We start from the raw sequence: 27,289 nt of genomic DNA, 5'->3' as shown, positions 1-27,289 counted from the left end.
GGAATTAATGAATTACATGAGCCTTTGGAGCCACAGCCAAATGTTGGCACATATTAAAGATGCTACTGCAGTCTGTATTGCTTGAGATGCTATTGATTTAAGACATTCTGCTGATATAAAGAAGAAAATAGACATTCCTGAACATAAACCAGTGCAGACTGGTCACAGTCTTAGTGTTTCTAACCTAATTCACTTGCCTTTCTCTCTCTCTCAAATGATGGCAGTATAGGGACTTTGAGTGCCCTCAATTAACCGTTTACAATTTTTTTTTAATCATTCTCATGCAGTATTTGAAAATTGAATTATAAATTAATTGCTGCAAGATTAAAGTACATTAGACATAATATACTAGGAAAATGTATTTATCAAATTATTTATCTTTATTATTTGTTTAGAGTTTCTGAACTGCTCTAAAGTCATATTGAAGAGTTTAATTTTGTAGTATACATAAATATAACACATGATTAATCTTTGCAGACTGATCTGCTAAATCACTATGTTGCATTTAAGTTGCAAAAATTGTCATTCCTACACACCATAAACAGTGGTACAGGATTACAACTGTGCTAGAATTAAGTCAGATAGTTCTGAAACCGCTTTTACACTTAGGAAATGATTATAAAAAGCTGCTACTTCAAAAGACCTAATGCTACTAAAACCAATCATAAAACCAGAGGCACTTCCAACCTCTGCTATAGCAGCCAAACCAAGATAAGCATGTGCGTTTCACAGACATACACCACGTTTCCCAGACACACACCACATAAATACACTCATCGCTTGCTGAGTATAACACAGAGACAGTAAGACAGAGAATGATCTACATCACACTATGAAGTGTATACAACACAAAATAACTTATTTTTATTTGAAAGACATCTGTTTAAAAATTGTTTTACAAAAGTGTCAGAAGCCGACAAGTGGAAGTGAAAAAAAATCCTGAAATTGTGATATTACCATCTTGCTGATGGAGCATGAGTGTAAGAGAGGGAAGGAAAGCAGTCATTTTAATAGACTGCACACCACTGAAAACAGTTAAGGATTTAGACATCTTGTCAATACATCTGCTTCAAATGAAAAAAAGTAAAATTACCATGCAGTATCATAGGGATGAGACACACTGAGGAAAAAACTGATTAATTAATCTCTTCTGTTTATTCTAAACACAAATTATTTGGCATAAATGGGACCTGATTAGTCATTTTTATTCTGGAGTGCAGCCATGCTACAACTCAAAGTTATTTATAGATCGCCCATATTCTTGACTAATTTCATCCCATAATCGCACAGCTCACTGTTTATCCTCAAACATTTCGGTGAACTAATCTACACAACACATTTCTTTGTGTTTAAACTGGATTTCCTCTACTCTCCCACTGGCAAGAAAAACACCATCACTGTCTTTTGAAGATTTTCCTGAGTGACTGTCAAGTAAATGGCCATGCTGTTTGCTATAAAATGCCACATATCATGTGTGTAATCAGATATTGTAAGTGGAATGTAATTTTGAGCAGTGGACACAGAACACCAATCAGTCTGATTAGTCTTCTTATGGACATTTCAGTGCTTCAGGATAGATGGTGATTAGAAAGTTCACTTGGAGTGATTGATTGTTAAAAAGACAAAAAGCAGTCTTTGAGTCTCCAATTGATGAGTGGCAGAGAGAAAAACAGAACACCTGATTATTTATTTGCTGTGCAAGAACACCAGTATATACTGTAGTTTAGGAGAGTTTTTTGTAGCGACAGAACACTTGTGATACTTATTTAATATGGAGCATGTCAGTGACTATTGGATAATTATTGGTTAGAACAGGCAAGCTGGCATAGTTAATTACGAGAAGAAGCCAATCAGAGGTTGCAGGAAGAGGCCCAGAGTTCCCAGCACACACACCAGCACAAAGACCCAAAGGAAGATGCGGTCAATCACCATGGCAACATATTTCCAATCATCCTCCACCTAAGAGAGAAAGGGCACACAATAAAACAGAGAAAAAGAGGAGAGATGGAAGGTTAATAAACAAAAGAAAAGAGAGGTTAGAGGTAATAGGGAAAGAAAATGAGAGAAAGAAGGAAAATTTGAACATGAGAAAGCAAGGTAAATGGAGGAGAAAATGGCAACGAGATGGTGAGAATGAGTGAAAAGCAGGTCTGCTGACTGTCCAGAATGTTTTATTCACACTACACGGGGATAAGCTAAATTGGATTGTGCTACTATAAGCGGAGCTACGCGAAACATTCTCTCTCCACATATTTAGGCACTGGGTGCATTACAATGCTAATGTGATTCAGTAGTGAGGCTCTGAGCCAAGAGTGAAGATGAAGGATGAAGTGGTGAGACTTTCCATATCAAAGTGTGATGTCTCCACTGAGGGATCTAAAGCACTTATTGTCAGTGAAGCACTCAGTAAACATTTCCACTGAGAGCAGCTGAGTCGTTTCCGTAAGTTTATGCTAGATGTCTGTGATGTATAACCTGTCCTTATGATGGTATTACAGCCAAAGCATGACGTGATGTTGGAATTTGAGACATATCCATTATCCAATGGGCAATGCGGTTGTTTATTATGGAGACATGATGACGTGTGAATGGGCAAGCGGATGGAACAATGACTGACAAATTGAGTGCATGCCTTGTCATATGAGTAAAGGTACAGTTAAGCAAATAATTCCTTTTCCCAGAGGGAAATAAGGTACAAAACATTGACTTTTGGAAATCAGACAAGAAATGCATGCCTGAAAAGCCATTAACACAGAGTGATGCCAGGTAGCTACATCGACCAGGCAGGAATACAAATACTGCTGTGTACGTCATTCTTATCGTTCAAGGAGGCGCTAAGGTAGAGAGGGACTGTGATGCGTTGAACATTGTTCCCCTGCTTCTGGGACAGTTGTTATGTATTCATAGTTATATATAGTTGCTCTGCTCTGTGCAACACATTGACTACAGGACCAATGTTCACGCCCAATGAATCTAGCAAATATAGAACAGGAATTAATACGACAGCTCAGAAACAGCCATCCCACGAGTTGAATGACTGTGCACTCCCTCAGGCTGTTACATGCCAAGAGCCTCCACAATTCAGTGAGAGAGACGTTTCTTAGGCTGCAATGTACAATGAGCCGGATTGGCGAAACAGACAAAGAGTTGATCAAACAATCTGAAAGGTCCTAGACATACAGTTGAATAGTTAGTGAGATGCACCTCACATCTCTCAAGGGAACCCCACAGATTTTCTTATGACATGTTGAAAGTTCTGCTAGACTTTCAGATGTTAAAAAAAGAATGAGAAGACTTTACCATTATGAACAATACTCAGCCCACAACATTGACCTCAAAAGCCCACAGCTATGGTCAGGGATGCATAACTTCCCCTTTTGGTTGGCTGAGCAGATCTGTACGCAAATAGGAAACACCAAGGCTGTTCTACTAGAAGTTTGATGATGTCAGCATACCATGTTTTTGACAGTACAAAAAGAAATGCATAAATGAATAGCCTTGGGCCACTGATGCATGGATGCATCTTTCCTAGAGAAGCACACTGATCTGTTTTGGTATAAAAACATAGGACACCTCACATTTCCACACAATTCGAAGAGACCTATACTGACATAGGAGATCTGTGTTCACCCTTGAAGATGCTTGGCGCAGAGGTCCCATTTAGCTTATGTAAGACACGGCAGTTGTATTCTCTGTTCTGATCAGAACATGCTGATTTGTATAATGGGAGACAAAGACTACCAGTAATTCTAGGAAGTGTAGCTTGTGTAACTAGTCACACCCCTCTAGGAGACATTACATGGTTCCCCATTCCGGTGCCTTTTGTCACTATTTGGCAAAACAGAACCCTGCAGAACTCCCTGTGTAAAAAGGGATCCTTCCATGGGCCTAGAGATGTCACTTCAACCATCCTGTGAATAGGATATACACAGGTGGCTGGAAAAAACTAAGGACTGAAAAGCTTACACCAACATGAAGCCTAATTTGACTTCTCAAATCCCCCTATCATAGGGGCCATCAGCCCAAGCAGACACACAAGTGCAGTTTGCTGCCCAGCTGACTCTAATGTGACTAATCTCTGCTGGGATGGAAAAGCTCTGCATGTGGATCCAAATTCCATATCAAAGAATAATAATTCTGGCAGTGTGTTTATCCAGAGAGCACAATTCCTTATAGTCAATGTGTTGTACCGAGTGGATTGACTGAATGGTAATCACTTTACCTCTTTGGCTTTGTTGCGGCTCCTCATGTTCTCAGCAATGTACTTCACACTCTCAATAGCCTGTTTGATCTCCGGTGACACCACAGAGAAAGCCACAACTGTGTTAATAGCTTGTGGACTCAACTGACGACTCACTTTCCCACAATCCCCCTCAATTGCCTCTTTCATTGGGTGGCATGGGCATCCGCCTTTCTTTCCTTCTAATGCTGCTTTCCCTTCGCCAAATTCCAAAGAATTCATTGCTCCCTGCTGAGATCCACTGTTTTTCATTTTCTTTCGCTCTCCTCCTCGTCCTGCTCCAGTCCCGGACGAGTCCCCACTTTCTAGTCCTCCTTTTCCAGATGACTCTGATAGATCGAGAGGCCGGCGCATGAGCATAATTCGGGGTAAAGCTCGGAGGAAGACGGTACGGACCCAGCTAGGCATAGTGTGGGTCATAGGGGTGCGATAGTGCACATTCAATACAAACACAGTGATGACAATGGAGAGGGTGACAAAAATCATGGTGAAGAGAAGGTACTCGCCTATCAGAGGGATCACGAGTGAGGTGGACGGGATGGTTTCCGTAATGACAAGAAGGAACACAGTGAGAGAGAGCAGCACAGAGATGCACAATGTCACTTTCTCACCACAGTCTGATGGAAGGTAGAAGACGAGTACTGTCAGAAAGGAGATTAGGAGGCAGGGGATAATAAGGTTGATAGTGTAGAAGAGGGGCAGTCGGCGTATGTAAAAACTGTAGGTTATGTCTGGGTAGATCTCTTCACAGCAGTTGTACTTGATGTCATGCTTATAACCGGGAGCATCAATGATCTCCCACTCTCCACTCTCCCAGAAGTCTTTAAGGTTTACCTTTGAGCCAATAAGTACCAGGTCAATCTTGGCCTTGTCATATGTCCAGGAACCAAACTTCATAGAGCAATTCTGATAGTCAAAGGGGAAGTATGTGATGTCCATAGGGCAGGATGATTTGAAGATTGCAGGAGGAACCCAAGTGATGGTTCCATCATATTTCAAAAGAGCTTTGGTTTTGTCCTCCACCAAGAAGTCCCCAACAGCACTGTCAGAAAAATAACATTTGAATGTTATGACTGCTAATATTCATTAATTCATATTTGCATTCATATTTCATTTTCTCAGAGTGCTAGTTCTGATCATGTTCGTTTGGCTCAAAACAAAAAAGGACCTGGAAATATGCCCAAAATTACTATAAACTTAAATTAGAAAAGTAGAAAGTTAGGTTAGAAGACTCCACTCACTTGTTGTAAAGTACAATGTCAGGCCTCCAGATTTTATTTGATGGGACTCTGATGAACTCAATTCCATCAAACTCTGCAGGTGACCACTTCAATTTGTAGTCATTCCATATCTATGATAAAATCACAAAAAATATATATTTTTTTATTTTATGCTTAAGCCATAAAATAAAGATTAACGCAAATGCTTCAAGGAAAATGTTTGATCTAGTTACACTAGACTCTATTTGCACATATATTATCATCTTTTTAACCTCTTTCTTTCCATTCTTTTTTGGAGATAACTACTGTGCTACCTTTAAGTTTTCTATTATTTACATAACTTTTCTTTTTCATGGTGTCCTGTTTCCACCTACTCATCTGCTCCATGTATATACAGTATGTACTGTGTTGTTCTTCACCTGCATTACTCAACCCCATCCTTTGTATGTTTATGCTATACACATTTTCTTGTTACATTCCTACTGACAGTGGTACAAGACACAAAGGGGCTATTTACACATGGTCACTTCATGCGTTTTCTCTGATCGGATATGTATCTGATTTATTCAAACATTTCCATTTACACTTGGCCACATAAATGTGTCTTCACAAAAACGGATATAAATCCAGTCTTCAATTCCCACGTTATATGCAAATTTAACAGAGTTCATTATCAGCTAATTTCAAGATCAAAGACCGCAAACAGGAGAGAGCGCGGCATCAGCACTGGAAAGACAGGTTAGTCTTACTACTTTTAATGAAGATGATTGTGTGTTGAGCCGATGTTCTGCGATTTACTTTCAGTTTAATTTGTGGCAGTTTGCGTGTCGGCTTGCTGAAGAGATACTCAGCTACTCATCCGTGGCGATGTGTGTTGCATTAGCACTGTCATATCTGACTATAACATGCCATATAGCCTTTAAAAAGCGCTTACACGTGTATTATTTTAATATTTTGGGAGGAGTAAAACTTGCATATGTGGTTTCAACAACCAGATGCATTTACACTTGTCCAGTTTCGTCTGGAATGCGGCCCAGACCACCTCCTGAAGTGGTTTGATGGATCGGATTTAAATGCATCTCGAAAGCATTTCGGAGGGCATTTACATCTGGTCTTTTCATGATCGGATAGCTATCAGAGAAATGCATGAAGTGACCAGGTGTAAACAGGCCCAAAGAAGATTAGATCTTTGTGTTAACACAAACATGTGCACAAGGCCTACATGCTGCACACAAAAATCACTTACATGTCTCAGCCAAAGATTTGTTTCCATGATCTGATTGACTTCATCCTAGAGAGAGAAAGACACAGGCAGGGGCAAAGACAGAAACAATCAGAAAGAAAGAAAGAAAGAAAGACAGCCATCCTCTATTATTTAGAATGGAACATGTTCTGGCAATAAAATCAATACAGTTCTTGTCTAATGGGAAAGAGAGGTCTGACAAGAAAAAGAGGTTTGGAGGTATGTTGGAGTACTTTCATCTACTAGCTCCAAGTCATTCATCACAGTACCCTCAACAATACTAATAGGTCCTGCATATTCAAAATAAAAATATGAAAAAAAAAGCTTGAGCAAATTTTCCTTAATCCTGTGAGTGAGTGAGTGAGTGAGTGAGTGAGTGAGTGAGTGAGTATAATCTATAATCCAGGATTGTGTTCTCTAGAGTGGTGGGTTATGGTTTGTTAATCTCTCAGGTGTCTGTCTCTGTGAAGCAAGAAAAAAAGGTGTGCTGATAATCTTGGCCGCTTTCCCTGGTGAAGTGGAAATTTAATCCAGGAGTTTTAAGAGGAGTGCTGATTTGTATGACGCCGGGAAAAGCACAGAGTCTGCATTACTTCCTGTAACAGTGGGGCGCAAAGGCTTTTAACTCAATTGCTCTCTCTGACCACAGTAAATGAAACAAAAAGCCCTCACAACAACTGAAAACAGCACAGAATTCCACTCACAAGAAGCCACCTGCGGAGCAAATCTCATTTTTTCCATTTTAGATCAAAGAGAAAAGACCTCCCACACTATTATCTTTATAAAGACGTCAAAAGTGCTTGTGTGCTTATTTGTTTGAGCTTGAATTTGTACACTTTAACTAATGTGGACTAGAATTCTCTAGTGTTTGACACTATTCTTTCCACAAGCAAATAAAATAATATGATGATTCGTAAGAGTCCATTGTTTAGAAAAATATTCACGAAGATGCACAAATAATAAAAGTGGCCATTATTGCTAAATTTGTATTATGTCAGATAATAGTCAATATTAAATATCCACATTTGTTTTCTAAATAAATGTTACAAAAAAAATAATAAAATGTAATAATCCTAAACAATCCATTGTTTTAAATGCTACAACATTTAAAATTGTCATTCAAATGGTTTTAAAGATTTAAATGAATGTTAGATTATCAAACATGAAATCTAAATGTAAAAATAGGAAATAAAATGTGAACAATATGAACAATATCCAGTATTTTTATTATTAATATAAAAAATTCTAATAATGGCTAATACTTCAAAAACACTAATATTGGTTAACAATGTAATATATTGTGTAACCCTTGTAATACTAATAGCAATTCAGGTCAAGGTATTTTGAGGCAGTCGACACTGGTTTTCTTACCACTTTAACAAGCTGTGAGATGGAGACCTCAAACTCCACTGTGACGGGGTCAGACACATTTTCCACTGGCCGAATGAACTGATTATACCTCCTGAATAAACGACGAAACAGCCTGTCTTCTCCTTTAGATGAGAAACCATCTGCACATACAGAGACAAACACACACACACACACACAGACACACACAGGAATATATATGTAGTTTAGTATGCAGTGCACTGGGTGGGACCCAGGGATAGGCTTAATTCATAATAGAGTGGGTGGCAAAATAGGAACTACAGATTACGAGACGCATGCTGTATAGCATTCAGTATCAGGAGTGCTATACATCAGCAACAGTAGTTGAGTGATATCCAGTGCACGATCCATTGACAAAGCTGCCAGTCGTCCAACAACAGCTGTTGGCTTCTGTCAGAATCTCAAAATCGTCAAATAATTTATATATTCCGAAAAGCCTCAATTTCAAACAATCAGCGGTCAACTATATTAATGCATTTGATAAAGCAAAATTGTGTTGTTTTTTTGTGGCTATGCCCACACTCTAGTTTCTTGCTTTATATTTTGAATGTGTGTTTTTGTAAATATGTGAGTGTGTGCACTGTGTTGCTTTTAGCACATTCCTCAGGGTCAGAGCCACTGTCCTACCAGACACTCTAAGAGCACCAAACATAGCTCTCAAGGTTAGAGGTCATCATCAACTATTACCAAAGAGACCAGGTGTAGTCAAGTGTAAAATGGAATCACTTTAAAATAATGCACTCTGATGGAGCTAGACAAGTCTGAAGGAATGCTAAAGAACACGGGAGAAGTAAAGAACAGGTTAAGGTCGAATTTTTACTATAAACGGGATATAAACATTTCACTGCGTAGGACTAGTTAGTTTGTAACTTTGAACTTAACTTGTTTGTACCAATTTCTCTTAAGGAAAATGTAATAGGATACTGGTCAAATGTGTAATCACATGACGTTTGACTTTACTGATGCAAAAAGTATAAACAGAAGGAATGTCAGTTACATCATTTGCTCACTAATGGATCCTCTGCAGTGAATGGGTGCCATCAGAATGAGAGTTCTAACAGCTGATAAAAACATCACAATAGTCCACAAGTAATTCACATAACTTCAGTCCATCAATTAGTGCCTTGTGAAGTGAAAAATCTGTGTTTGTAAGAAAAAAATCCATTACTAAAGCATTTTAACTTTAAGAATACATAATAATTAACATAATTAAAAGCCAAATACATAATAATTACATAAATACATAATAATTCATAATAACGCTTCCTCCAAGTGAAAAAGTCCATCGTGTGTTGTCCCTTCACATTAAAATCCACCATCATATCTATTTAGAATAGTGCTTGATATGTGCATATTTCTCTCCTGATTCAGACGAGACATCTTTTTCACTAAAGAAAGCTATATTATGGATACTGTACAAACTTTTACATTATAAAATATTATACAAACACACTTAATGGACTGGAGTAATGTGGATTATTTTTTGTGATGTTTTATTTTTTATTGAAGTTATATTTATGGGCTTTTTATTCCTTTATTATTCAGATAGGACAGTCAAGAGATGACAGGAAAGCATTGGGCAGAGAGAGGGAGGGACTTCCTCAAAAATGGGAATTGAACTCGGGTCGCCGTGAGCGAAGTTGCAGGGTATATGTCAGCACACTAACCACGAGGCTTTTGCCGCCAACTTGTGATGTTTTTATCAGCTATATGAGCTCTCATTTTGATGGCCCACTGCAGAAGATCCACTGGCGAGTAAGTGATGTGATGCTAAATTTCTTCAAATCTGTTCCAGTGAACAAACAAAGTCAACTTTATCTTGGTTGGCACGAAGGTAAATAAACGTTCAGCAAGTTTGCGTAAACTGTTCCTTTAAGATTTAAATTAAGAATTTTAAGTTTTATACTATACCATAGCTGTCATGTGAAAAACACAAGATGTCTGGAGAAAGTATACTGAATTGTGTTATATGTGTTTTCAATAAATAATGTAATCATAATCGGAGACATAATGCCCTGCATAAGCTTTGGTGATCTAACTGCTCCATAAATTGACTTCAGTTGCATTTTGTAAACAATCCTTTGCAGTTATGACCTCTGTAAATGTCTGTAAAAACAGAATAGGGCTGAATGCATTTCATGAGTCTTTTAGAAAATCAGTTGCCGTGAATTTAAACACCCAACACATTCATGTACATTGAGAGTTCAGTGCTGCTGTCTCACGCGTGTATGGCTCTTACTTTCCTCTTCTAATTACTTTAACTAGTTAACTCTCCAATGGCCTCCTCCGTTAATGGGGTTAGCCAAGGATAGCAAGGCCCTGCTTCCATTAATTAAACAGACTTAACCCTCATTCAAATACATAAGATACAAAGTGGAGAGTTGAAGTTTAGAGTTAGTTTTTCTGAACCCCATAAAGCTTAAGATAACCCTTTTAAATGAAAGTATAACAGTGTCCACGTGGACCATAAAATCTCTTAAAGTTGAACTTTTAAACAGACCCTGGTGGGAAACTTAATAGTCCACCATAAATGAAATTATTTTTAATTTACTTACCCTCATGCTTTTCCAAACTTTGACTTTGACAAAATAGAAGATATTTTGAAAAATGTTGATATCCAAGTTTACTGCCATACTTCCATTGTATGATCAAAATAAATATATTTCAAATATACACAATGACATGAGGGTGAGTAAACGTTTGGGTGCACAATCTCTTAAGAAATGTTTTTAACTATACATTATTGTCCAGTGAGTTTGGAAGTTCCCTTTCAGTCAGTCACGTTCAACATAACGTCTCCGTTCCCTCATTATTACAACTTGCAAAGCATGAAAAATTTGCCAATTGATAATATGTTGTATTAACACTCACAGTTAAAAATAAAAATAAAAAAGCATAAATACATATTTTATGTCCAAGACTCACAAAATTTGGCAATTACATCGTATTTATTCATTTCAGAGCCCAATTCACATAAAAAAATATTTAAGAATGGAGCTGAGAAGACATTATCATAACTGCAAGAGAGCTGTCAGTGGCCACAATGAGGATTAAACCCAACACATCTGATTTGGTCCACTGGATTTTGCACCCATTAACTGAAATTATTATAATTTTTTTTAAATAAAGTACTTGAGATTGTGCATGTGCTGCACTTCCTTTATCCTCTAACAGAGAATTTACACCTTCTGGCCTTATACATTATTGGTAAATTTGTATTCCTGAGCACAGGGTATGATGAAACTCCACTGAGGCATATAAAATGGTTTTGTTAAAGGCACTAGTACCTAGGGATTGGTGATATATTAAATATTCACACAAGATGTGAACAATGATTTTACTAGTGCTACAAAAAAAAAAAAAAATAGGGCACATTGTGATGTTTCAAATGATTTTAACACATTTTTTTATTTGGTCATTCAGTTTACTAAAGAGCAGGTCATTCAGTTCATTTTGTAATCCTCCCATATCGCACAACTTGTACATATTTCAATAGCATCTTTATTTTAAATATCAGTGGCACATTTTTTACTTATTTGTAACTGGATTTGGTTACACTTTATTTTAAGGTGTCCTTACAGTGTAATTATACATTTTTGAACTGAGTAATATTAATTAACTACATTACTATATGGTTAGTGTTAGGATCAGGGTTTGGGTTAGGGTTACTTGCATGTAATTATCCATAATTTATTGTTATTATAATAGTAAGTACACATAACATTTTTTTGTCGTGACATATTGTCAAGTATGGTGACCCATACTCGAAATTGGTGCTCTGCGTTTAACCCATCCAAGTGCACACACACAGCAGTGAGTAGTGAACAAATGCACACACACACACACACACACACACACACACACACACACACACCCTGAACACACACTGTTAGAGGACAGTGGGCAGCCATGCTGCGGCGCCCGGGGAGCAGTTGGGGGTTCGGTGCCTTGCTCAAGGGCACCTCAGTCGTGGTATTGAGGGTGGAGAGAGCGCTGGACATTCCCTCCCCCCACCTACAATTCCTGCCGGCCGGGAACTCGAACTCGCAACCTTTCGATTACGAGTCCGATTCTCTAACCATTACGCCACGACTTCCCCATAACATGTGGACACCTTAAAATAAAGTGTTACCCTGGATTTGTCTTACATTAAACATTTTGGTTTATTTAAAATTACTCTTTTAAAGCCAAGAGTAAATATCATAAAAATGCTATATATATTTTAACAATAGGCCTATTACCCGAACTTGCTAGTACAATATATTATCCAAAATACATTAATGTTTCCAGAAACTGGTTTGCTAAAGATCAGAGAAACACACAAGCAGCAGCAGCAGTGATGAAGAATGTTCAATCAGTTGGAAAGACTAAAGAGTCATCTGTGATAATATAAAGCCATGCGTGTAAGTCACTCATGAACTGCTGCTGAGCACATATGCCCTCATTTTAGAAGTAATGAGAGAGAGAGCTCTTCCTCTCAAAGTGAGCGGGACACTAAGTGTGTTTCTTTGTCAGTGGAGGAAAAGCATTACAGATAGAATCAGACAGGTGAGCTGTTCTTGTTGCCCAGAGACTTGAGCCTGCAGCAGCACACACACGCCTGTTCCCCACAGCAAACTGTGTGCTTCTGTATGTGTGTGTTTGTGTGTGTCAGGTGCTGTCAGGACATGCACTGTCTGTGCATGTGGTGCGTATGTGTATGTGTGTGTCTATGTGAGTTTGTGACTAATTCCGAATGCAGGAAGAATGACACTAAGCCACCTGGAAATCTTCATATTTTCAGCACTGTCATCCATTCTTTAAGAGGTAAGCTTCTCTGAAAGTCTTGAGGCGAACTTAGGGCAATCATAATTTCTTCTCTCAGTTCACCCTACATATGAATTGGAGCATTACCTCATATCACACTGAAACATCAAATTGTGCAACTGCAGGGTCCTGGGGCTCTACGACCTTTGACATCATCTATATAAACCAGCCTCAAGAAGGCAGAAGAAATAGAGATGGCAAAGCTAGGATGAAAAAGAAAGAAAAATAACTCAATTCAAAATGTCTTTACACCCATTCTTGAGGTGAAGAGATTAATTTTTGCTTTTATTTTGCTTACTTTTTCTAGCTTTCTTTCTTTTTCTCTTTTGGAGCAGAGGGGTTTACCTCCCATAACCGTTCTCCCTGCTGGAACTTCATTGATTTCTCTCCTCAGCACCAAAACACAGATGTGAAACTATAGAATAACTTTTTATCCGCTTGGGTGGATAAAATAGCAATCCTCCCCAGAGGATGTTCCTCCCCCAAAGATCTGGGAGAGATCTAACATTGGATATATGCGTAAAGCCTACAGTATGAATTTACACACACACATATATATATATACAGTATATATATATATATATTGTGGCGGGAGGAGCCAACGACAGACACAGTGGGCCTCGGCATTTAACGGCGGCGGTGATGAGGCTCTATTCACATCAGGTGCGCCTCATCACACGCCGCCAGCCCTGGCTGTTTCAGCTCCCCTCCTCTCTCACACACCCACTCCCGTCGGGAGCCTGGTGAAGGGCGGCGAATACGGGACGGGGTGGTGATGATTGACAGGGGGGAGGCAGCCGACTCGTCACAATATATATATACATATACATATACATATATACACACACACACCAGTATTATGCATTGTCACACCTGGTGTGAACATGTCAATAAAATGAAGAAAAAAACCAACAAAAAAACCTAAGTAAATATTAGTAAATATTTATTACTTAATATAAATGTCCTTTTTGCATAAAGTGACAAATACAATGAAAATATCACTTTCACAGATACTTTCATATTGGTTTATTATATTTTATAGTTGATATTTGTGATTTTTTAATGACAAAAGTAATATGGATCACAAAAGAGGTGCCAAGTAAAAGAAACGTCTCGGGTTACGTATGTAACCCTGGTTCCCTGAAGGGAACGAGACGCTGCGTCGAACGCTACGGGGAACGCCCACAGCGTGACCGCGCTCTGAACCAGAGTGTAAAATGTCCAATGAAAGGGCGAGACGTCATAGGCGGTGACGTCACTGACCGGAAAGCATATAAGCACGTGCGGTGGAGCCGGCGTTTGCTTCCAGGAATGAAGCAACCGCTCGCAGGGATACAGGAAGTATGGCCTAGAGACGCAGCGTATCGTTCCCTTCAGGGAACCAGGGTTACATACGTAACCCGAGACGTTCCCTTCCAGGAACTCGAGCTGCGTCGAACGCTACGGGGAACGAGATGCCAACGCCACCAGACTTCCAAATACCTGCCCTGTGTGTATCACTAGGAGCACAACGAGGGCGAGAGAACAGAAGAGCCGGGAGTGGCCCTGAGATCAAGACCGTAGAACCGGACAAGGTGAGGGGCGTGGACCAACCCGCAGCATTGCAGATATCCTGCATCGAAACCCCTGCCAGAAAGGCCTTGGAGGCCGCCATACTCCTAGTTGAATGGGCCTTAAGCCCCAGAGGCGAAGGGATGCCTGAAGATTCATAGGCCAAGGAAATAGTATCCACAATCCACCTGCTAAGGGTCTGCCTAGAAGCAGGCCAACCCCGCTTAGGAGGACCGAAGCAAACTAGCAATTGGTCCATCCTTCTCCACAGGGCAGCTCTGTGGACGTATGCGTCCAGTGCTCGCACTGGACACACACGGTTATGCTTTCGCTGGTCAGGCTCCCGAAAGGGAGGAGGACTGAGGGCCTGCAGCACGACAGGCCGTGGTATAGAAGAGGGGATCTAGGAAATAACCCGCTCGAGGGTAGAAAAATGCTTTGGCCAGACCAGGGGCAAAGACGAGAAAAGAAGGGGCCATGAAGGGCCTAAAAATCCCCACTCTCTTAAGAGACCACAGCCAGGTCCCCGTAGGGACACGTCGTACAGGAGGCCTCAGCCTCAGCGCACCGTGGAGGAAACATGTAACCAGGGGGTGTCGACCCACTGTAAGGCCACCGAGAAGGGCGTGGTAGGCCGGTAAAGCCGCCACGTAACCTTCAGGGTGGAGTGAGTTACCCCTGCGGAGAAACGGGCCTGCAGGACCTACAGCACTGTACCAAACGGGCAGTTAACTGGGTCAAGGTGGCGGTCTCCGCACCAAGAAGTGAAATATTTTCACTTCAGGGCATACAGTTTCCTCGTAGAGGGAGCTCTGGATTGGAAGATGGTCTCAGCAACCTCGGTTGAGAGACCGGAAGCTATGAGCTGCGCCCCCTCAGAGGCCAGAACTTCCACACGTAATGCGCGCGTCGCCTCGGCAACGTGCGCTGCAACAGCGAGCACTCACTCAGAGGGGGAAGAACCGCACACGCGGGCTTCCACGAGCGAGAGCGCTAGATCTGGGGAATGCAGGAGGAGATAGGGCGAACCCGTCTCCAACCTGTTCACCAGATCCCTGTTGCCATCCAGAACTCCCGGGAGCAGAGCGATCGGGGAAAAACCGTACAGACGAAGCCTCGGCCAGGTCTGTACCAAGAGTCCAGTCCAAAGGAGCTGGAGGAACTAGAGGGGCATAGCGCTGACTCTCGAGTCGCACAGCCAAAAACCTCCATATCTGCTTCACCACCTCGGGGTGAAGCATCCATTCCCCGGGCCTCAGCCCCTGCCTCGACAGGATGTCTGCTCCCACATTGAGATACCCAGGGATATCGATGGCTCTGAGCGAGCGAAGTTTGCCCTGGGACCACACAAGGATCTGGTGCGCCAGCTTGTACAAGGGGCGCGAACGCAGACCTCCCTGGTGGTTGATGTAAGAGACCACCGCTGTGCTGTCGGTGCACACCAACACATGGTGATCTCTTAGGTCCGGGAGAAAGTGCTTGAGTGCACGAAACACGGCCAACATTTCCAAACAATTGATATGCCACGTTAGATGGCGACCGCTCCACAGACCGCGGGCAGGGTGGCCACTCATGACCGCTCCCCAACCGGTGAGGGATGTGTCCGTCGCTAGCATTACGCGGCGACAAGAGGCTCCCAGCACCGGGCCCTGAGACAAGAACCAAGCTTGGCTCCACATGTCTAAGGCACGTAGGCATCGCCGCGTGACCTTGATCATGCGAAGCGGGTTTCCCCTCGGGGAGAACCCCTTGGTCTTGAGCCACCACTGTAGGGGTCTCACGTACAGGAGGCCAAAAGTAATCACGTTGGACGCAGCTGCCATGAGCCCCAGCAGTTTCTGAAACTGCCTGACAGTGAGTGACTGGCCCTCTTTCACTCTCTTGACTGAGGTGAAGATCGACTCGCTCCGAGCAGGAGACATACGTGCCTGCATCGTGGTCGAATCCCACACCACGCCTAGATAAGTGGTTCTCTATACTGGAGAAATCACACTTTCTTGGCGTTCAGTCCCAACCCCTTCATGTGCGCGAGAACGACATCTCGATGCCGAGTCGCCACCTGCTCTGATCGAACTAGAATCAACCAATCGTTGATGTAAAAATGCGGGGTACGAGTGCAGGGCCAACGGGAAGAACCCGATATCGGTAAGCTTTACCCCTAAAAGCAAACCTGAGGGACTTCCCGTGAGAGGGAAGGATGGAGACGTGAAATATGCGTCCTTAGATCCATCGTGACAAACCAGTCCTCGGACTTGGTCTGAGACACGACTGATGAGTGTAAGCACCCTGAACTTCAGTCACATGACTGAGCGGTTCAACTGACGCAGATCTACCATCCTTCCTTGGAACAATGAAGTACCGGCTGTAGAACCCGGACTCTCTTCCGTGAGGAGGGACCACCTCGATGGCCTCCTTCCCCAAGAGAGTGTCTACTTCCTGTTCCATGATCAGAGCCTGCTGGGGGCCCACGCACGTGGGAATCACCCCGTTGAAAGGCGGTGGCGGAGCGCCGAACTGAATACAAAAGGCCTTTCTCTACAGTACGCAGGACCCATTGAGATCCATTTGGCAGTAGTTTCCACGCTGCCTAAATGGTCTACTAAGGGAACCAGTCTCTCGAGACTGGCCTCTGATGTACCCAGAGCTGCTGGCACGGTGCCCTGAAGCGGAGGACCGGCAGGAGACGGCCGAACCAGGAGCTCTAGGGACCCCCGCAGGGGTGGCGAGCTTCTCAGCTCCGCTACACTTCGGGGCGGAAGAAACTGAGAACACCGCTCGCTGGAGCCAGCTGCGCCCTGGAACTCTGGCAGGGTTGGCAGACTGCTCTCCCGAGGGCACTGGGGGAGACGGACACCCGATCTGCCCCAGAGGGGTCTGCCCTCGTAAGTCCTAGGCACAGCACCAGGACTGCCTCAGCCTCAGCCTCCTAATGAACGACGGTCCTCAGACCCGCGTCATTCCTAGGAAGACCAAGCTGAAGAACCAGACCCTGCAAGGCAGGACCCAAAGAGACACATCGGCAGTAGTTCCCACGCTGCCCGATGGTCTCCTAAGGGAACCAGTCTCTCGAGACTGGCCTCTGGCGTGCCTAGAGCTGCTGGCTCGGTGCCCTGAAGCGGAGGACCGGCAGGAGACGGCCGAACCAGGAGCTCTAGGGACCCCCGCAAGGGTGGCGAGCTTCTCAGCTCCGCTACACTTCGGGGCGGAAGAAACTGAGAACATCGCTCGCTGGAGCCAGCTGCGCCCTGGAACTCTGGCAGGGTTGGCAGACTGATCTCCCACGCCCGTAGGCTTCTTGGCCGAGAACCCCCTTAGACTTAAGAACGGTCCGCAGATCCGGCTTAGCCTTAGAGGTCCCCGACCCAGAGCGTTAGCCGCCACGGCCCCACCTCGGTGGGGTGCGAGTAGCCATGCTCTGTTTTGCGCCTCTCTAAAGAGGGGCTGGCACGCGGCGAGGGCTGCTCCCGCCCAGCAGCCCCCTGAGCCAGAGATAAGCGAGGGAGAAACCGCTGAAACGCCGCCGCCTGTATACAGGCCTCTTGGTACCTATCGACGACGAAAATGACGGCGTCGCCGAACAGGCCAGAAGGCGCAAGCGGGGCGTGCATGAGGAAGACCGTATCTTCTCCTTCATGTCAGATAGGGTCGACCACAGACAGCGTTTCTAGGGAGCTCAGAGATCAGCTTATATTCCAGTCAAATTGAGCCCCATCCCTCGTCCAGCTCTCTAAGCAGGTACGTCAGCTTGGTACGCCTTTTTTTTTTTTCTTGTAAAACTGCCATGATGTGCAGACACGCACCAGCCTGACCTGCAGCCGCGAGCCTTCAGAGACAACGCCACGCAAGGGGACAGATAGCTCGCGAGCGTCTGTTCCACCCGGGGCATCGCTCTGATATGAATGAGAATACCTAACGCACGCGTCGCCTCTGCAACGCGCGCTGCGATCCCCGCACTCACACTCGCCGCCGTGCCTCAGCAGCGGCGGGAATGCGAGATGTACAGCGGAGAGAAACACAATCAGCCCCCTTTCTCCTTTTTTAGAGCTGACTGCGCGCCGTTCTCATTCATAAAATGCTTGTGCAAACACTGTTTCATTGACGCGTCCACCTCCTCGGAGGAAGACAGGTCTAGGAAGGGAAGAAGACACGGGCTCGCCCGTCTTCATTCAAGGCTAGTGAAACTCACTCCTCTCTTTTTCTTTTTCAAAGAGAGCCTTCAGAGAGCAGGCGCAAGAAATGAAAAAGCTCACAAACGGGCAGTCAGCTCCCTCGAGAGCTGAATCTGCGCGCTCTGCTCTCAAGCAGACCACACACAGACTGCGTGCATCCCAAGCAGCCAGTAACGTGCGGTGAAATCTTGTCATGGGTAGGCTGTGACCTATCAATGTGGCATATATGTTCATATATTCATTCAGTTAATGTAGCAACCCAAGTTCAAATCAGGCATCATCACATCGCTGCCTGCATACAGCAAAGTCAGTCATATGTGAGGCTAATGCACAATCAAATCTAATAATCAAATTAATGGACACATCTATCTTATGATGACTTATACAACAAACAAATGTTTTGTGCGGGACACAGTAAGAGAGGGAAGCGGCGCGGTGTCAGCGAACCGACAAGCAGCCTAGTCACTCCTTCAAAATGCGCAAACGCGCACAGACAGCCACACACACGCTATTGGTCTGGTGACGGCGCACCAGGATTTGAATAGGCTACAGTCAGAAAACATTGTGTCAGCAGTACAGCTTTAAAGTACAAAAACAGCTTATTCGCTCCTACAAACTGCGCTAGGCGCACACACCGACACGCAATGAGCATCTGGCGACAGCGCACCAGGGTTAAAAAAAGAGAACTAGAAAACAGCATTTTAACCCTTACGAAATGCACCATAATCGCACAGATAGACATACAGTACAAATGTGGCAGAGGTGATGGAAGAGAGAACATTTTGGTGTCAGCGCACAGCAGGCCTATAGCCCACCATCAGACAACACACACAAAGCCAATATACGGGTTTTAAAAATAATAATAAATAAATGAATAGTTTACGTTTTAAAGGGGGTGCTTACTTTTATTTGTAGACAAAGTCCATACGTCTATCCTTCTGGACAAAGCTGTCAATTACTTTGTTGTAAAAGTCCTCTTTGTTGGGTGTATTACTCAATTTCATGAGTTGACAGCCAACGCTAGGCGCCGCTAGATGCTAGTATCGGGAAACGCGGATTGAGTGAGAGCGAGTGGATCACGTGACATGAAGCAAGCTCGGTCTCTGCCTCAATGTTGATAATTCAAGACAGCATGAGAACTGATTGCGCATGCGCAAATCTACGTAAACTACGTTCTATGGACCAAAGAGGCACTGCACCTCTGCCTCAATGGCCATGGCCTTGAATTTCCTGCATGAAACAATGGTTTTTAGGAGCAAACAATGGCAAAATGAGTATATTATGTGTATTCCTGAAAAACTTTGTTACAAAAAATAATATTTAGAATAAAATAAATGCAATTAATAATGTGGTTTGAGGTTAATTAATAAAGCTCTTGGAATTAATAAATGTAATGTCAACATTGGTGAGGCACTGCCTACCCTGCCTACCCTGACCGCACCTCCCTGCAAGCAGCGATATAATGTGTGCAGGGAGGAACACACAGCCCGGAATGCGATCTGCTATCGCCCCAGTGCTTGCACATATTGCTGGTGCCTATTTAAGTGATTGTGCAGGACAAACAACACTAAATAAGACTCACAACATGCAAAGACAATACACACAGACAGAGAAGCGGTTGCTGAATGACGAAAAGCAAACGCCGGCTCCACCGCACGTGCTTATATGCTTTCCGGTCAGTGACGTCACCGCTTATGACGTCTCGCCCTTTCATTGGACATTTTACACTCTGGTTCAGAGCGCGGTCACGCTGTGGGCGTTCCCCGTAGCGTTCGACGCAGCTCGAGTTCCTGGAAGGGAACAGGCAGATATTCTAGGCCTAGGGGTACCACCAGGGTGCCTGGCACCCTATAGAATAAACTACCTGTTTCTTTTATTCAGGCAGGTTAGCAATACTTTTCTTCAGGTATTATCGATGCATTTGTTGTAGTTCACACTTGTTCTCAAGGCTCAACTTAAAATGATTGAAAATAAGACAAAACAAGCTTTACATTAAGATAAAACAACTAAAAATAAAATAATAATAATAAACTTTCAAATATTTATTTTTTATTTGAAGAACCAATGTAATATAGATATATGATGTATTTTAGCATAATATTCAAAATTTTGATTTAGAATTGGAAAAGTCATGTAAATACTTATATGTAAGTACTGCATTTAAAATAAAACAACTGTTCAATGTTCACAAATATATTTTTAAAAATATATACAGTATTCTTAATTATAAAATTTAGTGTGTGTGTGAGACAGAAATGTTTCTAATGCTCATTCAGTCTTTCTTTAGTCATTACATTATTTTACACGATCAAAACTATATTTGTCGCTTACCTACAAAAAGCCACTGCCTTACTTTGTAAAACTACATGCCTGATGTGTCTCAAAACACATCTTTTTGGCAGCTGCATCAAAGGGATTATATAGCTCATCATCTAACCCTACAAAACCTGAATTTTATTGATCTTGTGTCTTTTTAGTGTGTCTTTTAAGTAAATGTTTTACAAACTTTATGGTTTCCAGTCGTGTGTGCGTAAATATATATATATATTCACAAACAACCTGTAACCTGGAAGGTTTGTAAAACATTTACAACTGATGAGTAGTTTACACTTTAGATTAGGGGATGCAGAAAGCTTTGTAAATGATTTATAATGTTTATTGAGATAATAGTACAATGTTGACATTTCAATGATTTATAAGTGATTAATAATATATTAACTAGTAACTATTAACCATTAAGGATGTGTTTAATTATTTCATGATGCTATTTATAAAGATAACTTATGACAGATTTATAAATCGTTAGCATATTACTTAATCATTTGTGAATGCATAATCATGTTTTGTAAATGATTAGTTCATCATTAGCTAATTACTTGTAAATGACTTTTAAATGAATTAACAAAACATACACAAATTGTTAGCATATCACTTATTAATCGCTTATGAATGTTTTGTAAATGATTAGTTAATCATTAACTAATCACTTATAAATGACTTATAACTGGACGTTATTATAAAGTGTTACCGATTTTAGTGACTATAGTTTGGAGAAAGTAAGAAGCTATCTACAGTCTACTAAGGGGAAGCAGAATGTTGAAGTCACTGATTACTTCTCTGATCAAACGTTGTTTATTGAATCAGCAAGATTTTTGGTGAAACAAAGAGGGGAAAACTGTCTATCTAATCCAGATGTGTATCGGCTGAAAAAAAATTGTACAAAGATTGAGCTCTAGATTCAGTCAAAATGAAAATGATCAAATGGTGGAATAATAATAAAAATGTGCTTATTTTGTGCTTTTTGACTTACTCTCTCCTAATGAGTAATTTTAAAATCTCATCCATTAACTTAAATGGAGCGAGAGATGTTGCTAAAAGAGCACAATTATATAACGTTTTGAAAATGAAAAATATAGATATAGCATTGGTTCAAGAACCTCATAGCACACCAGATAATGTAGTAGAGTGGCAAAAAGAATGGGGTGGCCATGTCTATCTTAGTCATAAAAGTGTTTTTAGTGCAGGAGTTGGAATTTTATTTTCAAGGATTGTTTTTACCAGAATCCTGTAAGGTAGAACAAATAATAGACGGAAGATTATTTAAAGTTACAGTGATATATGAAAAGATAACACTGAAATTGATTAATGTGTATGCTACAGTAAATGCATCTGAAAGAATGATTTTTTTAGATACACTTGCTAATATAATTCAGCAATGTGAAGATCATTATTTGATACTTGGTGGAGATTTTAATTGTACTGTCAGTGATAATGATAGGACTCATTTGGAGCCTCATGGCCCTTCAAGGCGAAGAATGTTACAACTCATTGTATCAAATGAACTTTGTGATATTTGGAGAAACTTGCATAACAATATAAGACAGTATACATGGACACATGTAAGAGAAAATCACATTGCTTTAGCAAGGTTGGATAGACTTTATTGTTAAAAATTTCAATTTCAGTGTTTTAAAACTTGTCATATATGTCCAGTGAGTTTTTCAGACAATTCTATGGTGATTACTTCTGTTTACATCAATTTTATAAGAAATAAGAGTGTGTATTGGCATTTTAATTGTGCACTTGTTGAAGATTTACATTTTAAGAATTGTTTTAGATTTTTCTTGGCAAAATGGAAATAGCAAAAAGAAAATTTCAGTTAATTGAAACAATGGTGGGATGCTGGAAAGATTAAAATAAAACTGTTTTGTAATCAATATGCTTTAAGCAATATTGTTGCATTGACTCATAAACTTGGATTTCGTTCTGAACGAATAGTTGGACAGATGTTGGAAAAATGTCGAAGTTCCTTATCTGAAGAAGAATGGATGCTTCTATATGATTATTCAGTATTACAACAAAGACCAGAAGCAGAGGACAATTTTCCAGCAATGATGATTTCTCCGGATTTACCAGAATCGGAAATGAACTGTCCTTTAACAGTATCAAACAATTTGAAGGACAGAAATATTAAGTTTACTTGTGGAAAATATTTTTTATAAAGTGTGTGTAAAGGTGTTGAATAAAAAACAGTTGGTAAATCGTTCTGATAATCCATGGCGAAGTCATCTATGTGTTGCGTCTAATTTTAAACCAATGTGGGGCACGTTATACAAGCCACCATTGACAAAATACATTGGAGATTTGCAATGGAGGATTTTGCATGGCATTGTTGCAGTTAATGCATTAATTTATATGTTGAATCCCCAAGTAATAGACAGTTGTACTTTCTGTGGGCAGAGAGAAACTATTTTTCATTGTCAAAGGTTACAGTCTCTGTTTGATGTGCTGACTTATGGTTTTAAGTAATCTAAAGTGAAGAAAAGAATGGGGCGTTTGCTGAATTATAATATATGCTGAAAATAAATGTCTATTTATTTAAGTCGAAAACAGAAAATTGATTTTGGAAATGATTGTAATATAGTGAAGGTTTTTAAAGGACTTGTTAAAACAAGAATTAAACATGATTTTTCTTTTTATTGTTGTATGAACAATCTACTGGATTTTTAAATGATTTTGAAAAGAGGAAGTACTCTGTAAAGTTGAAAATAATATTTTAATATTTGGTGATATTATAAAATGAGATAATATGTGAAAGAATTTAAATGTATAATAAATATAATTTATAATTATAAAGTATAATTATTTTTTTTTTTTTAAATCTAAAATCTCTCTCTCTCTCTCTCTCTCTCTCTCTCGATTCAATTAAATTCAAATTAACTTTATTGGCATGACTGTGTAACATATCACAATGTTGCCAAAGCAATATGTATATTATAAAAACATACAGATTAATAAAAAATAAAAAAATAAATAGCAGATGAAAAGAATACAGAGAGTTATTGTAAATGGTAAAGAGGGTTCAGCCTTTGTCCCTCGTTTGATGCAGGGACGGATTAGTGCACGGGCCTACCTGGCACTGGACCAGAGGGGGGCCCAGCCGAAATACCACTACTCCCGGACCTCGATTTCCCCCTCAGATTTTTGAGGTAAGTGGATTTTGAATGCAGCTTCCAAATGACAAAAAATAGCCGAATAATATTTTTTATATTTAATAAACGGTCACACCGGTGTGATTTCATCATTCAGTGCGGCACATCGTCAACTGCTAAATTGTTCGCTCATCTTCACTGGCTGTCACGGAGCCAGAGACAGCTGCGTTTTTCTACAGCACTGTGCATTATAACCAATCACACATGATTCTGTTGAGTTTATGAGTACAATGGCCAATAAGAGGCCTCCAGATGAGTCATCGCTGAAACAGCTGTTTTGTTCAGTGCTCGCTCCCTGAATTAATTCTGCTCTCTGCCGATTTCTCTCATCAGAAACAACAAAGTGCAGAAGTGCGTACGATGTAAGCAAGATATTAATTTCACAATGTAAGCAACTTCAGTGATTAATGGGAGTTTTTGAAATTGCTTTAATTCTGCCAATGATAATGCTCTTTGATAATGTAAATGGAGTGTCTATTTACACTTACAAATAGCCCACCTTTTGGCAGAGACTATTTACACTAACTCCGCCCACCAACGTGTGATAGGGCCTGTCAAGATTATTTAAAAAAAAAAACGGCTTTGAATCGTGAGTTCCAGTGGTGCAGATGGAAAAGCGAATGCTTTTTGATGCGATTGACCAGGTTTCGAACCCGCCTTTTTCCGAACATTTTTTCTCCCTTTTCAAATCTCAAATCACATCATAAAAGCATTTATTGTCAACAAAAATTAAAGAAATAACCAAAAAGTTGAAAATAAAGTATCGGGAGGGCTTTATTGTACCAATAAGGTGGCATCCATTTAATAATTTGAATTAAAATTATTAAAAATTTACATTCAATACGTTATTATTGCATACTGTTTTATAATGTAATACAATACTGAAGTGCAGATAATTGCCACTATTTTGCGAGTAGTATAAAGTATAAAGTAGTATAAATAGCAGAAAATCTTGCTATTTTAACATAGTGTAAATGTAATCTATAGCTATTTGCACTTAGTGTAAATAGCATATCGCTAAAAATACTGCTATTTTCACTAAGCGTAGATACAATCCATTACTATTTGAATTTAAGAAAAAATGAGTGCAATTTCAACTGAGGGGGGCCTTTAATCAGTCCATGCCCAGGGCACTGGTGAGTCATAATCCGTCCCTGGTTTGATGGCAGGAGTACACATACTGCGCTGCCAGGTGGATGCACTTTTCCTTCTCTCCCAGTATATACGAGAGTTTCTCTGTGTTGCTTGTTTGCTGGAATTCAGGTGACACTAGCGCTATTTGTTTGAAATAGACATCTCTGATGTGTTTATGTGCTGCATATGTTATCTCTCTCTCTCTCTCTCTCTTTCCTGCTCCTCACTTCATGCAGTGGCCTTGTGATCAGTCCAGCATGGAGAGAATGCTTGCAGCATGAATGACATACAGCTGGAGTTGAACACGAGTTCATCCTTAGACAGCTCCTCTTTTCCAAGCTCAGAACAGCATAAGGAATTTAGCAATGTGAAAACTCAACAGGATGAAAACGGTGTGTTTCCTTTGAGTGTTTGCCAGCTTCTAAGTTTATCTCCAAAATATATGACTCACACTTGAGTGACATTGCATGGCAGTGACAAAAAAGTGAAGCCTCTTGTTTCTTATTTAGATCCAGATTTATCAGATACACCAAACAAGAAGAGAACGAGTGTTAAGTGAACACGACCAAACGTGGACTTGTTGCTAATTTTACGTAAACAGCTTTCTTTGAGTCGAGAAGACTGTAAATATTTCAACGCTGTGACGCACAAGCGGCTGTTGAAGGAAGTGGAAAACGAAGTGATTAACACGCATTTCATTACAACAATGCCACTGGGCTCACCTACAGGTTTCATTCTGCCGATAAAAGGCTTTAACGCGATTAAGCAAAATTGTGCTATTGCTGTTGTCTAAAATATCTCTCGAGAGAGACGAATATGTGCCCGAAACTCCGCGTGAAGAACGGATTTGGCTTTATTAAAACGTAACGCTTTGGCATAAATCGTTATTAAGATTATTATCAAAACAAAATAACTCACCTATAGACAGATACGAAGATAAGAATTATATCATGAATTATTTATCACCATTTTGTTGAAACCCTTTCCCACTTAGTTTCTTACGTGGAACAAAAAGAGGGGCAGAATATTCGTGACTGACAGCCATCGATTGCCATTCACTTTTGTTTCATCTTTTTGCATATACGGCATGAAATAGTTACTGGGGCTGTCCTTCTGCCTAATAGCCTACATCTTTTGTTTACGGGTCATACTGGTTTAGAAAACCACAAGAGTGAATGGTGACAGAATTTTCATTCTGTGCGAACTATTCCTTGAAATCACACGAGAACTAGGGAAAATGCCCTTTGACAAACTTAGCAGGACAATAGGCTAGAGCACGATTGTTCATTAGTTCACGACTGACAGGATATGAGCTAATACTTTATTTCCCACTTGATCTCAATACTGTTGAAGTCAATGGGCAAAAGAGACGCAGAACAAATACTATTTTTCAAAGTTATAGTGTTTATAAAATGTATACATATGTTGAATACAGTGGAACTTACCTTGTGTTATCAGGACAATTAAAAGAAAAAATAAAGTGACTCTCCCCGCAGAATTCATCGAGCGTCGCAGGTAAGGGAGTCAGTCTCCCTTTCCAAAAGAAAGAAGCAAATTCGTAAAAGAGTCGGAAAGGAATAAGCAGTAGAAAGGGATCCCGGTTGTGTGACTGGAGTTGTGCTTTCCGCGAGCAGAAGAAGCGCGTGAGGTGGATTTGATTTCGTCCCTCCCCCTGGGCTCGTGCATCCTTCCCCACGCGCATCTTCAAGCAAGTGTCATCAATGAGCCGCACAGTTACTGTGTCTTTTGGTAGTATTTGCAGATATGACAGTTCTGTCATCATTTACCCAACTTGACTTCTTTCACGTCCAGCTATACTGTCTGCAGAACACCAAAGGAGGCATTTTGAAAAATGTAGGCTACTCTTTGTTTATTTCCACGCGTATACTGCATATGGTGACTGAAGACGCTTCACAATAAAAGTAGGTAGTTCATGTATAATTAGTGTATTCTAAAGCCATATACGATAGCTTTGTGTGATAAACAATCCCTCATTCTAATTCGCAAACAAAATAAAAAAAAGAGTTTTGTGAAATGGCTCAGTC

General features: G+C 41.0%; 1 protein-coding gene across 1 annotated transcript; it reads right to left on the bottom strand.

Moving 5' to 3' along the window:
- On the bottom strand, nt 1-26,882 carry LOC306873353 (neuronal acetylcholine receptor subunit alpha-3-like). The gene is made up of 6 exons (XM_079422590.1): nt 26,690-26,882; nt 8,075-8,214; nt 6,707-6,751; nt 5,482-5,591; nt 4,223-5,282; nt 1-1,959 (listed from the first exon to the last, which is right to left on the bottom strand). The coding sequence occupies exons 1-6, from the start codon at nt 26,745-26,747 to the stop codon at nt 1,834-1,836; spliced, it is 1,539 nt and encodes a 512-aa protein (XP_079278716.1). The 5' UTR covers nt 26,748-26,882; the 3' UTR covers nt 1-1,833.
- Between the last annotated feature and the right edge of the window lie 407 nt (nt 26,883-27,289).

Source organism: Barbus barbus, assembly GCF_936440315.1.
Source record: "Barbus barbus genome assembly, chromosome: 8".
Classification (NCBI taxonomy): domain Eukaryota; kingdom Metazoa; phylum Chordata; class Actinopteri; order Cypriniformes; family Cyprinidae; genus Barbus; species Barbus barbus.
The sequence above is the reverse complement of the archived record's forward strand: the minus strand, read 5'-3'. Positions and strand labels throughout refer to the sequence as shown.

Bases quoted from the DNA above. Each gene is read 5' to 3' on its own strand.
- LOC306873353 (XM_079422590.1), bottom strand. From the start codon at position 26,747: ATGAATTCTGCGGGGAGAGTCACTTTATTTTTTCTTTTAATTGTCCTG. The intron at 8,215-26,689 runs GTAAGTTCCACT...CTGTATGTGCAG, and splicing joins AATTGTCCTGATAACACAAG to ATGGTTTCTCATCTAAAGGA. The intron at 1,960-4,222 runs GTAAAGTGATTA...TTTCTCTCTTAG, and splicing joins GCCGCAACAAAGCCAAAGAG to GTGGAGGATGATTGGAAATA.